Genomic DNA, 13684 nt, shown 5'->3' with positions numbered 1-13684 from the left:
CAGGATAACTGCACAAAATAAAGCATGTAAAGAGAGCATCCAGCCCAAAGCCTGGAGCATAGTAAGCACCCACGAAATGGCCACTGTTAACATCACCCCAATAATAGCCCTGTGGTCTCAAGGTCAGCTTTCTACTTTCAAGGCCATACAGTTTTCACCCACTCAGGCCTCTGGGCTCAGTGAAGCCCCTGAGAAGCAGAACCTTTAATTCCAAGTACAGAGGCCACAGAACTGTGCTGGCCTGCGGGAGAAAGGCAGTGTGGAGGGCTAGCTGAGCAGAAGGCAGGACCAGTCCTGGGCTAGGCTAGAGGCCTGGGCTAGTCTAGCAGCCCTGGGCTAGTCTAGGAGTGGAGCACTCACTGTCAGCAGCACCCAGTGGTGTGAATGTCATGACTGAGGAATGCGAGGGAACCGAGGGGGGAGGGTTGATGGGGTGGGCAGGAGAGCTTTATGGCCAGGAGCTGAAGGCCCTGACCATGTGCGATGCCCTCCAGGGCAGTTAGGGAAACTGGATTCTGGAGAGTCCAGGAAGCCCCTCCTCACCCAGAAGGAAGGGTCAAGGTCAGAGTAGTAGTTGTTTTCAACATGGAATCCAATGTTTTGTTTTGTTTTCAGGCTATAAATCAGCCAGGGGCATTTATGAATGCTCCATAGCCAGTCCCCCCACCTCAAGCAGGAGATGAAAGACATCAAGCTGCATCCTTTGAGCACATCCTTCAGTTGGCCTTGGGACTCCACAGAGTCGCCTCGTCTTTTGGAAGAACGGAGAGGAGCCTGGCTGGTGTGATAAAGACCCATGTGTACCAGGTGTCCTACACAGGTCCCACCCATCACACAAATGCAGGCTTCTAGCAAGCTTCTAGTTGGGGGAGGACATGCTTAAGCTCCTGCATGTGTTTGTGTGTGTGTTTAGTCACTCAGTCATATCTGACTCTTTGTGGCGCCATGGATAAGTAGCCCACCGGGCTCCTCTGTCCATGGAATTTTCCCAGGCATAAATACTGGAGTGGGTTGCTATTTCCTCCTCCAGGGGATCTTCCCCACCCAGGGATCAAACCCAGGGTCTCCTGCATTGCAGACAGATTCTTTACCACTAGTGTTACCTGGAAGCCCCCCTGCAAGTGTTTGCATGTACTTAATCAGAGGCATACATTTCCACACAGGGGCATATTTGCACATACACATGTTCTCAGGAGTACCTACATGCACAGATGAATAGACTTGCCCATAAAGCAGGGACACACCCACAGACGTGTAAAAACACACTAACTGCTTCCCTGTGCAAGTCCCAGTGTTTTCAAATACACAAAGAAATGTATGTGCACACTCCATTTCACAGGCTACACCCCCTCACTGAAGGAGAGGGGCACCTTTAGAAATGGAGAGAGGAGAGGAGAAAGGGAAAGTAGCTGAATCCCTTAGCTATCCTCAGGTCTTTAGTGGCCTGAGGAGTGATGCACTCTACTACATCACCTCCTCCCCCAATATCTTCTCCCAAAATCCACGGAGAAACTAGAATTTCTGAGAGCTTCTTCTTCCAGGGGAGTCCCACTGTTTGCCATTCATCCCGAGTCCAGGGAGATTATAAGACTTTTCCTCCTCCCTTGGGGCACCGAAAAGAGAAGGTGACTCATGGAGCAGGGGTATAGGTGGGTGGGTGACTCATGCAGCGTGTCTGGAGGGGGAAAGTGGTCTGGCAGGAGAAGGAATTGCTTCTCAACCTCCAGAGCCTATAATCTACTCCTCTGAGGCCCTGTGAAATCCAAATCTGGGTTACAAAGCCCCTGGGATAAGGATGGTGAGCTACTAGACCACCTGGCCTCCCCATAGCATATCTCTGAGCTGCCAGTTGAGGCAGAATTAAGTTCCTTGCTGGCTCAGGAGCATCCCTGTGGGCTTCTCTGCTGAATGGAGCAGCTGCGTCCCAATTCTTGCCTCTATGGTCTCTCCCAGAACCCTGAGTCATCTGGGGCAGCCAGAAGGAACTGGGAATCTTGGGAAACGATTTCCTTGATGGTTTGGCATCCCAGCATACAAAAAATGAGGGCTGAGTCGCAATCTCCCTGGGAGAGAAAAAGAGGGCCTGGTGGAAACAGCTCTGAGCACACACAGGCTATTTTGGCTTCCTGCCCTTTGCTTTGGTCTTGCCTGAACCTCTCCAGGGTCTCAAGGGTCTTCATTTTGTCCTTACTGCCAACAGTAACTGGAACTCTGACAGTCAGAAGAAGGAGAAGGAAGAGAAGGGAGCTGGAGAGCATCAAGCAGGTACAGCCAGGTGCATTCAAAGGAAGTCAAGACAGACACCATCTGCCACCAGCATCTGGAGGTCAGGGCTCAGCTGGGGCAAGAGGTAACAGCAGGCAGGAGAAGTTAACACAGAGGAAAGAATCTGGGGACCTGAGGCCCAAGGGTGCTGATATGGGGTCTTAGGAGGCAGGCAGGAGGGAGGAAGGGCTGTACCAGTCACACTAAGGAGGGAAGCCTGCTCCAACCCCAAGTCTTGGCCTTGTCAGGCTCTCCTGGCCACCCCTAGGCCTGGCCCAGCTCCCCACGAGCCTCACTTCACCCTAGTGGAGAACTTGCTCCAAAGCCCTCGTTTGAAGTTCCAACTCAGCTAGCCCCACCCAGCCAGCATGAAATCTGAGACTGGGATGGAGCCCTGAACCTCCGCTGCTCCAAAAAATCGCTCCAATTTCCAACTGGTAGTGAAATACATCAGCCTGGCTTCCTTCCTATTCTTTAAGGCCTTGTCCAGCTCTCTTTCTCCGTGAAGATCTCCCAAACCTTCCCGGCATGCTGTGATCACTCTTTCTCTGCCAGCACCACTACCATGGGGCAAGAGCTTCCTTGAGCCTTTAAGGGCTTTCCCTCCAAGGTGGCACGTAAGATATCTTGGTTTGTGCAGTTGGTTCATCCACAGATGTCTTTTGCCCCTTTTGGACTGTAAGCTCTTTGAAGGCAGGGAGCCTGGCTTATAATTCTATCTCTCACAACATCAAGACCATGGCCTGGCACCTTTCCATAAAGGAATTCTCAAGGCAAGAATACTGGAGGGGTAGCAATTCCCGTCTCCAGGGGATCTTCGCACCCAGGGATTGAACTCAGGTCTCCTGCATTGCAGGCAGATTCTTTACTGTCTGAGACACCGGGGAAGCCCAAATGCAGGGCAGTTGAATGAATAAATGACACAGGATGGGGTTAGAAAGCTATTCTCTTTTCCTGAAAACCAAGCCTATTTTCTCAGGAAAAAAAAAAAAAATGAAGTAAGTGTGTGAGGCACAGAAAACAGGGGGTAAGCCACCAACATTTATTTAGTGCTTCCTGAGTGTTAAGCTCTAATATGTATTTTATATGTGTTCTCACACTTAATCTTTACCACCAAGTCTATGGAGAAACATATTATCAGTTCCATTTTACAGGTGAGAAAAGCAAAGTCCAGAGATAATTGCTGTTCCCAAGATGCTACAGCTAATGAGTTGTGGGTCCAGGATTGAGAACTATGTCTGCCTGTCTGCAAAGCCCACACTCTAGCCACTTAGCCTTATGTCCACCCCAAGCCCAGTGAGAAAGATGGAGGCTAACATCTGGTTTGCTCACAGCCCAGCTGGGGTGAAGGAGGAAGGGCTGAGGCTTTGGCTTCTCCTCCTCCCACTGGAAGGTCCCTTATGCCTGCAGTTTGCTCTGCTCCATCACCCAAAGAGGGATCCCCTGGGTCAGAACCAGAGCAACCTGACCCCCAGTCCCCCATGCCACCCACAGGTATGTCTAGAATTCCAAGCACCCCGAGTCATTCCCCTGGCCCTGGCTATTTGAAGACAGTGTGAAATCAGAGGCTGGAAGTTGAGGAAAGGTTCTGATATCTTATGCCCTATGTGTTCTCTTGTCCATGGCAGCCTGTTCAGGGTCATCCGATCAGGCAAACCGCTGGAGTGCAAGACCATCTGGTCACTCTGGTAGGGGGGGCAGGGGGGAATCCCTCTGGGCCCAGCAGGAGTGAAGGGGTTACACCAGGTCTTCATGGACAAAGAACACACATACACACACACACACACCCTCCGGGGCCCTGACCTGGGCTAATTAACCTCCAATGTCTGTAGGATGGAGAGAGCTGATATACAGTATCTGAGTTCTGTTTTTCCCCCTTTCCACCACCACTTGGCCTTGGCAGGGGCCTCTGGCACACGGGGACAGAAGTCAGTCCCAGTCCTGAACTGGCTTCTCTGACTTTTGACAGCTGTCTCTGAGGTCTTAGTAAGCTGCTGCTGCTGGTGGGGAAATGGGATCCCCAGGGGGCATGATCTCAGAGGATCCCTTGAAAAAAACTTTCTTCCACTTGGACTGGGTTGGGGGGAGGTCTCAGGAGAGCTGCTTGGAGACTGAGGCCTCCCTGAACCCAGCCGGACAGATGTGCAGCCCCTAGGGCAGCCCAGACAGACAGGATGGAAAACACCAGTGTGCTGGAGCCCCGGATCTGGCAGAAGGGAAAACTGCGTGTGCACACACACACACACACACACACACACACACACACACACACACGCACACACACAAGAGTTTGGCCGGAAAAGTTTCCAGTAGAAGGAAAAGCCTCCTTGGCCACAGGTTTCCTCCCGGTATCCCGGGAGGAACCCTCCTGGGGTCACACCAGAGGTAGCCACTGGGCAGCTCACACCAATCGCAGGAAAACTTCAGTCCCTACAATTCCCCCAAACTTCCCCCCACCCCCGACTCTCTCCCTTTCTTTTGTTCCCCACTGCATTGCCAACCAGGCAGCTCCCAGCTTCCCACACCGGACTGTCCTCCCCCGAACCCTCAAGCAGCCGGCGCCTCCCTCCGGGCCCCGGGCCGCCCGCACCCGGCCCTGGCGCCCCGGGGACGGGCCGGCGGGGTCGGGGGCACCTACCCGCCTTGCAGGGGTCTTTGTAGTTGAGGGGCTCTGCGTCGTCCTCCTCCCCCAGGTCATAGGTGTAATCGGCCAAGTCGAGCGGCCGGCCGGGGCGCGCGAGCAGCAGCAGCCAGAGCAGCAGCGGCAGCGGCGGGCGGGCCACGCCGGGCATGCTGGCGGGCGCGGCGGCAGCGGCGGCGGCGGCGGCGGCGGCGGCGGCGGCGGGTCGCGCCCGGACGCGGGAGCGGGCGAGAGGGGAAGCGGAGGACTGGCGGCGAGGGGAGGGCGCTCCCGGCCGCCCGCTCTCCCCCCGCGCTCTCCCTACCTCTTCCCTTTCCCTCTGCTCGCCCTCCCTCCTTCCTGTCTCCCGCCCCCTCTCCGGCCCGGCTTCTCCGCTCTCCCTTCCCTTCTTTCCGTCTCTTTCCTTCTCTCCCTCCCTCCCTCTCCCCCTCTTTAGGGAAATGAGCTCGCTGGAGGGCGGGTTTTCGCCCGGAGCTCGGCCCCCCTCGGGGCCGGGACGGCGATCGGTCGGGCCGGGACGCACGCCAGCCGGAGGCGGGGAGGACACGGAGCCGGCAGGCCCGGAGGGGGCTCGGGCGGCGCGGGGCGCGAGGCGGCGGGGCCGGGAAGAGGGCGCCGGTCCCCGGGGTGTCCGGCCCGAGCCCCCTCCTGGGCCTCCGGACACGCCGTCGGGTCGATCGTGCAGCCTTCGCCCTGCTCTAGCCCCCCTTGTCTCGGACTGCGTTTCCCCGCCTGCGGCTCTCGCTCTCTCGGGTTCTCGGACCCTCGCTCTCGCCCATCTCGGTCCCTGTCCCTCTAGTTCGGTCCTTCGGTCTCTCGCCGTCTCCGTCTCGCTCCCTCCCTCGGGAGACGCCACTGGAGGGCGCCTCGAGCCCGCGGATTGCTCCCCAGTCTCCTTACTCTGGGATAGGGGAGAACGGGAAAGCCGGCTTGGCGCCCCCAAGGCTCTAGCCTTCCCCTGGCCGGCACCCCCCAAGAGCCGGGCTGTGAGAGGACAGACGCGTTTTGCAATCAGGATGCTTTAATCTTTGGTGGTAGGAGCCCCCTTGGGCCCTGGGAACTGCTTCACCTCTGCCCACCTCTCCCCACAGCTCCCATTTCTCCAGGGCCAGTCCCAGAGGTGTCGACAGTATCCGCTTCCTGCCAGTCTGCACAAGTCCCTCTGCCCCTGGATCTCCGCTGTCCCTTTGGGGCTCCCTGAGGCCCTGGGAAGCGAAGAAACACTGTTTATTATGTGAGGGAGAAGGACTGGAGGGGGTGTTTGTGAGCCTTCCCTCCCTGGAGCTCTGTAGGTGACCCCATCTTGTTGGGTCCCCCAGTGCCTGGTCAGCTGACAAGAAGAGGTGGCCCAAACCGTCAGGACTGCGTCTGTTCCTGTGCCCTGGAGGTCACACCTGCTCACCTGACCAGTCCTAAGTGTAGTACAGGGGCACCTCGCCACACAGGGTGCTCACGGTCCTGCCCAGGAAGGCCAGGTCCCCAGAGAATGCTGAGCCGGCGTCACGGCCCTGCTCCTGGCCCAGCTTCGAGGAAGGCACTGGGGGCTTGGCCTGGAAAGAGCATCTGGTTTGGAGCCTGGGAACTGAGTTTCTGTCTCACCTGTGGTCCTTATCGTGGGACCTCAGGTGTACCAGGCAGTCTCTCTGTGTAAAGAAGGTGTTGTGCTGGAGTCAGAGCCCCCAGGGGGTGTGTGGGCTCAGCTAAGCCAACAGCTTGGCTGCGGGGCAGGGATGGGGAACTTGGCTAGGAAAGGTCCGGTGCAGGGGGATCCAGGGAGAACATTCACCTGGCAGTCCACGAGGAGCACCATTTTACAGGTGAAAAAATCATCATCTAAAATGCTCCTGCCAGCAGCCCTGGGAAAAACCAACCCACTCCCTCTTACCCGTACACCCACCTGGAAGTTCTGCAATTTTCTAGTGAGAGCCTCGAGACTTGGGATGCTCTGCGGAGCCACCTTCATAATGTAGCAGCAGGTTCCGGGGGCTGGCTTGTAGGCAATCAGGAGCTGGGCATGGGAACATACGAGGGTCAGTTCGGAAGGCGCTGCCTAGCTCACTCCTAACTCTGGTCCTAGGCCATCCCCCTCTAGGCTGGGCACTGGAAGGAGTCGTACTGGAATCTGGCGCTTAGCAAAAGCGCTGGGCGTGGGGAGAGATGAACCTGTAGGAAGGCCAAAGCTGAAGAGGTCTAGCACAGAATTATCACTGGTTCCTTAGCCTTGGGGTCAAGAGGCCCGCGCATACCCACCCGCTGGTAGTCATACACCACAGTGCCAGTGGAGCCGATGGAGAAAGTGGCAGTGGTTCCCACACGCTCACTCAGGGCCAGGCGTTGCTGTGCTTCCGGGCCTGCGATGCTCATCTCTAGAACCTAGAGGAGGGCATCGTGCTGCCTGGCATTCCTCTTTCCCCACTCATCCCTGCACCTCATGCCCACCCTCAGTTCCCTTTGTGCTGTGCTGTGCTCAGTCACTTCAGTCATGCCCAACTCTTTGAGACCCTGTGGACTGTAACCCTCCAGGCTCCTCTGTCTATGGGATTCTCCAGGCAAGGTTACTGGAGTGGGTTGCCATGCCCTCCTCCAGGGGATCTTCCCCGACTGGTAAGAGATGAAACCCTCATCTCTTATGTCTCCTGCATTGGCAGGCGGGTTCTTTACCACTAGCACCACCTGGGAGGCCCCAGTCCTCTTTACTCAAATGCAATTCTTTCTTCCCTGGGAGCTCAGAGAGGCCCAGGGGAACCAGGCACTGGAGGGAAGAGATTGTCCAACTGTGGGGTGGGGGCTGGTGAAAAAGCCCAGGCAGAGTTTGCCACCCTGTTTCCACCTCTGTCCTTCCCTGAGGCATCACTTGCCTCCTCCCCTCATTCCCCGTGGGCAATTTGCTCTCTGCCCACCCCATCCCAGGGCCTCTATCTGACCTGCCCTGTATCCACTGCCCACCCCATCCCAAGCCTACTCACCATCTCTGTATGTTTCTGGCTCATGTGAAGACCCATGAGCAGGGCTCCTACGATCACCACGACGACAAGGACCACAACCACGACCACGATGAGAAGGCGTTTGATGTTCACGGGACAGCAGGGGATGCGGAGCCGGCCCCCGGGGACTGCTGAGTAGTCCTGACATGTGGGGCAGGCGAAGAGACAGGTATGAGGTCATGAAGATGCCACTTCTCCCTGCACAACCGGGACACCCTCCCAGTCTCTCCCGGGACTGAACAAAGAATGCCATGGATGTGCAGAAGAGGGCTGAGCCGGTTAGACGCTTCCTGGAGGAGGGGGCCTGGATTCCAACAAACTCGTAGATGCTTAGAAGTGAGGTCTAGCTTGAACAGATCCAAGAGAGCCTGTTTCACCAGTCTCACTTGCTGCTGTTTCCTCCACACCTCTGACATCCCAGCCACACCCATCCCCTCCAGGTCCCCTCCAAATCCATGCTTTTAGGTGTATGATCCCTTCTTCCAGCAATGCCTTCCTCCTTCTCCACCTGCTGAGCTCTGGCTTGTTCCTCTGGAGCCAGCTCAAATGTTAGTTTCTCTGCAAAGCTTCCTGTGACCTCCCGCGTAGTGGCTCCTTTCCCAGTGCTCTCTACAGTCTTTTCCATGGACCCCTTTAATGGCTCGCAGCCCCTTGTATGGGAATTAGTGGCTGCTGAGTCTGCTACTCCAAGAGTCTCTGTCTTAGTGGTTGGTGTCCCTGTCTTAATTTAGCACAGTCCTAGGTTAGTTGAGTGAATGAATTTGGGTGAGGAAACAGGCCTGGAGAAGTTGGAGGAGGCAGAGCCCATCGTACATAGATACACTCTTGCACACATACACACACACATACATGTACACACGATCAGACTCACCGGCGGGCTCTCCATCAAGACCTCTTTGCTGCCCACATCCATCTTGCTGTAGACACCTTCCCTCCTCATCTCTGAGTATGACTAGGGTCTTATATGTGCCAGCATGGACACAGGACAGAGGTAAAAGACCCAGCCCCTGTCTGCCAACCAAGCCCTCAGCTTTGAAGCCTGTTTGTTCCTGGCCCTTCAGAGCCAAGGGCCGGATAAGCCAGCTGCAAGAGCACCTAAGGGCCCTTGGCCCTGGCGCGTGAGTCCTCTTGGCCCCAGGGAAGGCAAAGCTGGGTAAGCTGAGCAACCTTGCCCTTGAGAAATCTGCACCTCTCACCGTGGGTGTCTTCCTGGCATGCCTACCATTCTTGCTGGCACCTGCCCCTGCCATCTTATGGCTTTTCTTGTTCTTCTGCCAGGCTGAACCTCTTTGGCAACCAAGGGCCAGACCCAATGGGTCCACCACACTTCCCAACAGATTTGCTCCCAGAATTGCCTCCAAATTGCCCCTGGAGCCTAAGCTCCAGGAAGGGGAAATCTTGTGGACCCACAGGGATAGTACCAAAGGCACGAGGTGCTTTGGCATCAGTGCAGAGTTTCATAAATGGTTCATAAATTTCCTGGGAGTGTCAGATTTTCAATTCAAGTATACCTTCTTTGCCTATTCACACATGTCTTGTACCTAACCTCAGACATGCCCCTGGTCATTCTTTCCCAAATTCTGAAAACTGTCCCTTCTAGTTATAAATTCTTACTAACATGCAGTTTTTCTTTCTTTGTATGGGCTTATGTGTAAGCTGAAGGCTTTTTCTTTTTAACCTGGTTTTACCATTTTTGCATTTATTTTTAAGTTGTATTTATTTATTTGTTTATTTTTGCTGTCTTGGGTCTTCACTGCTGCTTGTAGGCTTTCTCTAGCTGCAGCCAGCAGGGGCTACTCTCTAGTTGCCGTGCACAGGCTTCTTCTGTAGTGACTTCTGTTGCGGAGCACAGTCTCTAGAGTGAGTTCTCAGGAATTGTGGCACACCAGCTCAGTTGTCCCAGGGCAGGTGGGATCTTCCCGGACCAGGGATTGAATCTGTGTCCCCTGCATTGGCAGGCGGATTCTTAACCCCTGGACCACCAGGGAAGTCCCTGAAATTATTTTATGCTGAATTTATTTTCCAGACCATACATTTTTGCTTCTTCAGTTTCTTCTGGGACAGCTTTCTCTTCCGCGCAAGTTTCTGTGCACGTTTAGGAATAACTGGCTCTTTTCCCAGTCAGGATCATCTCTGTGTGCCAGGGGGAGTCCTGCAGGGGTTAATCCGACTGCGAGCTCTGCGAAGTCCTGTGCAGCATCTTGGGGGCTTGTTGACCAGAGAATCCACGTCGAAACCCTTCAGTTCAGCATTACTGTCTGCATTTTTAAGCACGTGCAGCAAAACTCAAGCATTCTTTTTGGGTCACCAAATCTATGTTTAGCCCCTCTGTTTGGCTTGGGCACATCAACCAGCTCCACAATTGGAACAAGGGCACAGCACACATTGCTTCTCTAAAGTGACATCCTTCAAACACTTGGTGGCCTTAGGGATATACATACCCTTGATAGCCTGCGCTGTTTCATGAATATTCCTAAAGTGAACACGAATGTTTGAACTTCTGGGTTTGCATGTTTCTGTGGGTTTTCTGCATCAAAGAAGGAGCAAACCATTTTCAGAGATCAAGCTGGAGGTTTTTTTTTTTTTTTTGGCTGCACTGGGCCAAAAAAATGAGACCTTTTATCATTATTGCGGCAGCAGGATCTATCTCCTTGGTCAAGGATTGGACCTGGGCCCCCTGTATTGGGAGTGTGGAGTCTCAGTCAGTGGACCACCAGGGAAGTCCCAAGCTGGAGTCCTCACCTGACAGTTATGCCCAGACAGCCTTGCACAGGGCTGGTGGTGGTGTCTGAGGGGGTCCCCATCTCTTTGTCCTTGAATCAGCCCACTTGCTTAGTGCTGCCTTGCACCCTACCCTCTCAACACTCTTCTTTTTCTGTCCTCTGAGGATGCTCTTACCCAGATCTGAACCTCTTCTGGATCTTCTTCTTCTCCTCTCTACCCCTTTCCTGTCTCTTTCCCAAAAGTCATCTCTGTTGCTTTGTAGTACTAAACCTCATCAATTAATGACTGCCTCCTTTCTCTCCAGGTCCCTCCACTTGCTGGGCCAAGTGGTCTCTACATTGCCTTCACCTCTGAACTTTAACTCAAGTGTAAGTCAAAGCCCCACACCTTACTCCTCTCTTGGCCTCACCCCATTCTCCTTGTACTTGAACTCCAACACTTCACCCCAATTCCTGTCCCTTGCTGGGCACCCCCTCCCACCTTGGCCCTGCCCTTCAGTCACGAGCTGGCCCCCAACTCTCCAGCCCTGGCAGGTTCCCTTGTCTCCACAAGGACCCCCTCTCCAGCTGGAGAGCCTTTAGCCTCCAGGTTGCACAATGGCATGGCATCTGAGCTGAGAGTCCCAGGAGAGAAGCTCCGGAAAGCAGAGAGAGACAGAAGTGTTTGTTCCCACCACCCTCCTCACCCCCAACTGCCACTTTAAATATTTGCCTAAGCCTCTAGCAGCAAGTGTCCTAGGAGGAGGGAGAGAGAGGGATGGGAGTCCAGGAAGAAGGAGGGAGGAGAAGCATCCTTCTAGGGACTGTATGCAGCCTCAGCTGCTGCAGGTGCCAGATGCAGGAGACAGCCCGCCTGCCATGCCCACCCCTGCTGGCCCCAGGGCCCCCACTTCTGCCCCGGTTGTCCTGGCAACACTGGATTGATTGGCTGACTCACACATACTGGACCTGAGCCAGATGGGCAGTGGGCCAGCGGGAGAACCAAGGAGAATGGCAAGCATCTTGGGGGTCCCTGTGGGCATCCTGGGGGTGGGTGGGGCAAGATCCAGCTGTGGGGCTTGTTTTGAGCAGGCACTGTGCCTGGAGCTTGCCAGCATCTCTGTCTGCTGGGGAAAGTCTCCCCTGCCGGCTGCCGTTAGGCTGTGGTTCTTACAACTTTGTTTTTATCCCTTTCTTTATTAATTCATTTTTGCCTTTTTGGAAGTTGGGGAAGGAAGGGTGCTCTCAAGTTTCATAAGGGGAATGCACATGCTGGCACTGACATGGAAGGCTTTGGGACTCTTTTCTTCCTTTCAGAAAGGGGCAAGGGGCCTTCAGTTAAGCATGCAGCGCTCTCACCCCCACACACACACTATCCCAGCCCTCTGCTCTGGGCTTTTCACTTTTTGGCCTTTATTTAGGCCATTTCTCCTTGCTGGAAAGCGTACCTTCAATGCCTCTTCACCTCTCTGAATACCACCCACCCTAAAAGACCAGGCAAGAGCCAGTGGCACCCCCTCTGTGCTCCCACCCTAGCCCACAGTGCCCCTTCCCTCCTGCACATTCACCTGCCACTTAGCAGGCACTGCTGTCCCCTTCAGCTCTGTGGGTGTTTTGTGTTGCCCTTCTTCCCAACCAGGCTGCCAGCCCTTGGGACCAGCCCTGAGACCATGCCTTCCTGAGGCTTCACACAGGCCCAGGCACATGCATGCAGCCAACCTGTAACTCTACTCAGTGATAATGAGACTGTCACCAAACAAGACAGGGCTCCTAATGAGGGGTCAGTAGTTTATTCCCTCAGTATGTAGAAGACGCAGTGCTTCACTGATCAGCTCAGCTCTGGGACCATGAATAAGTCATCTGCCTTTCTTGGCTTTAGTGTATTCATCTGTGGGCTTCCCAGGTGGTAAACAACCCACCTGCCAATGCCAGAGACATAAGAGATGCGGGTCGGATTCCTAGGTCATGAAGATCCTCTGGAGGAGGGCATGGTAATCCACTCCAGTATTCCTGCCTGGAGAATCCCATGGACAGAGAAGCCTGGCAGGCTACAGTCCATGGGGTCACAAAGAGTCGGACGCGACTGAAGTAACTTCGCATGCACCTGCATGTTCATCTGTGAAAGGGGACTAATGCAGCCTATCTTGCTCCTCTCTCCAAGCTGTTGTAAGGATCCAATGACATCACGATGTGCAAGTTCAGTCGTCATGATTATCACCATGGACTTCATCCCCAGGGCACCTCTTCCCACTGGCTAAGAATAGGACCCAGACTCCCCCATTCTGTCTGTATCTGAGTTAAAGCTCTCCAAGAACCATGGGTGATGGAGAAGCCCATGGTAGCCACTCCTGTGTATGCTTTCTCTTTTCCTCCTTCTGGCCCCTCAGCTGCAGGGGAGGGACAAGATTCACTCTGCCCTTTGTGTGCTGGGCACAGCCGTGCCAGGGACGGGTGGCGATGGTTGTCCAGCTGCCCACGCCACCCTCCCCACCCCCACTGCTTGTCTTCCCACAAACTGGCATGGGGAGGGCAGCACGGGCAGCTGGATGGGCAGTAGCAAGTGAGCATCCAAGGGCAGGGGCATCCCTGGTTGGGAGAACATAGACTTACACTCACACCAGAGAATCCCTGCCTGGCAGAGGCCAGGGACAGCTGGGGAAGCATCTTCTACCCAGTGATCTTGGCTTTCTGGACTGATGGAAAGTGCACTGAACTGGGAGCCCTTCCACCTGACTGTATCTGTGAGCTCTCGGGACAATCCTCCCCACCCCCCCCACCCCCCCGCCCCGCCCACACACCCTTGGGAAATAACGTAGTAGAAAGCAGCAGTTCTCAAACTTCTTGGTTTCAGGAACCCTTAACAAATGAGTTTGAGCAAACTCAAGTAGATAGTGAAGAACAGGGAAGTCTGGCATGCTGCACTTCATGGGGTTGCAAAGAGTCAGACACCACTTAGCGACTGAATACCAATGTTTTGTAGCACACATAAGATAAATTATGTAATGAAACTAACTACTTTACAAAACAAAAAATTATGGAGCAGGGAGTCCTTGTTTTACATTTTTGCAAATTTCTTTAATTTCATAGAAGAT

General features: G+C 54.5%; 2 protein-coding genes across 4 annotated transcripts in view; both read right to left on the bottom strand.

Annotated features, from left to right (window-relative positions):
• Nucleotides 1–5057, bottom strand: part of BMP1 (bone morphogenetic protein 1) — a 45621-nt gene extending 40564 nt beyond the window's left edge. For all 3 annotated transcript variants that reach the window (XM_068974663.1, XM_068974664.1, XM_068974665.1), the window contains exon 1: nucleotides 4904–5057. In XM_068974663.1, coding sequence (XP_068830764.1) covers nucleotides 4904–5057 — 154 coding nt within the window. The remainder of the gene's footprint in view (nucleotides 1–4903) is intronic.
• A 1261-nt stretch (nucleotides 5058–6318) lies between these two features.
• SFTPC (surfactant protein C) lies at nucleotides 6319–8803 on the bottom strand. Its single transcript, XM_068974551.1, has 5 exons — nucleotides 8762–8803; nucleotides 7873–8031; nucleotides 7157–7279; nucleotides 6804–6914; nucleotides 6319–6456 (listed from the first exon to the last, which is right to left on the bottom strand). The coding sequence occupies exons 1-5, from the start codon at nucleotides 8801–8803 to the stop codon at nucleotides 6319–6321; spliced, it is 573 nt and encodes a 190-aa protein (XP_068830652.1).
• Nucleotides 8804–13684: the final 4881 nt, after the last annotated feature.

Source organism: Capricornis sumatraensis, chromosome 6, assembly GCF_032405125.1.
Source record: "Capricornis sumatraensis isolate serow.1 chromosome 6, serow.2, whole genome shotgun sequence".
Taxonomy (NCBI): domain Eukaryota; kingdom Metazoa; phylum Chordata; class Mammalia; order Artiodactyla; family Bovidae; genus Capricornis; species Capricornis sumatraensis.
This window is presented reverse-complemented; position numbering and strand designations above follow the sequence as displayed.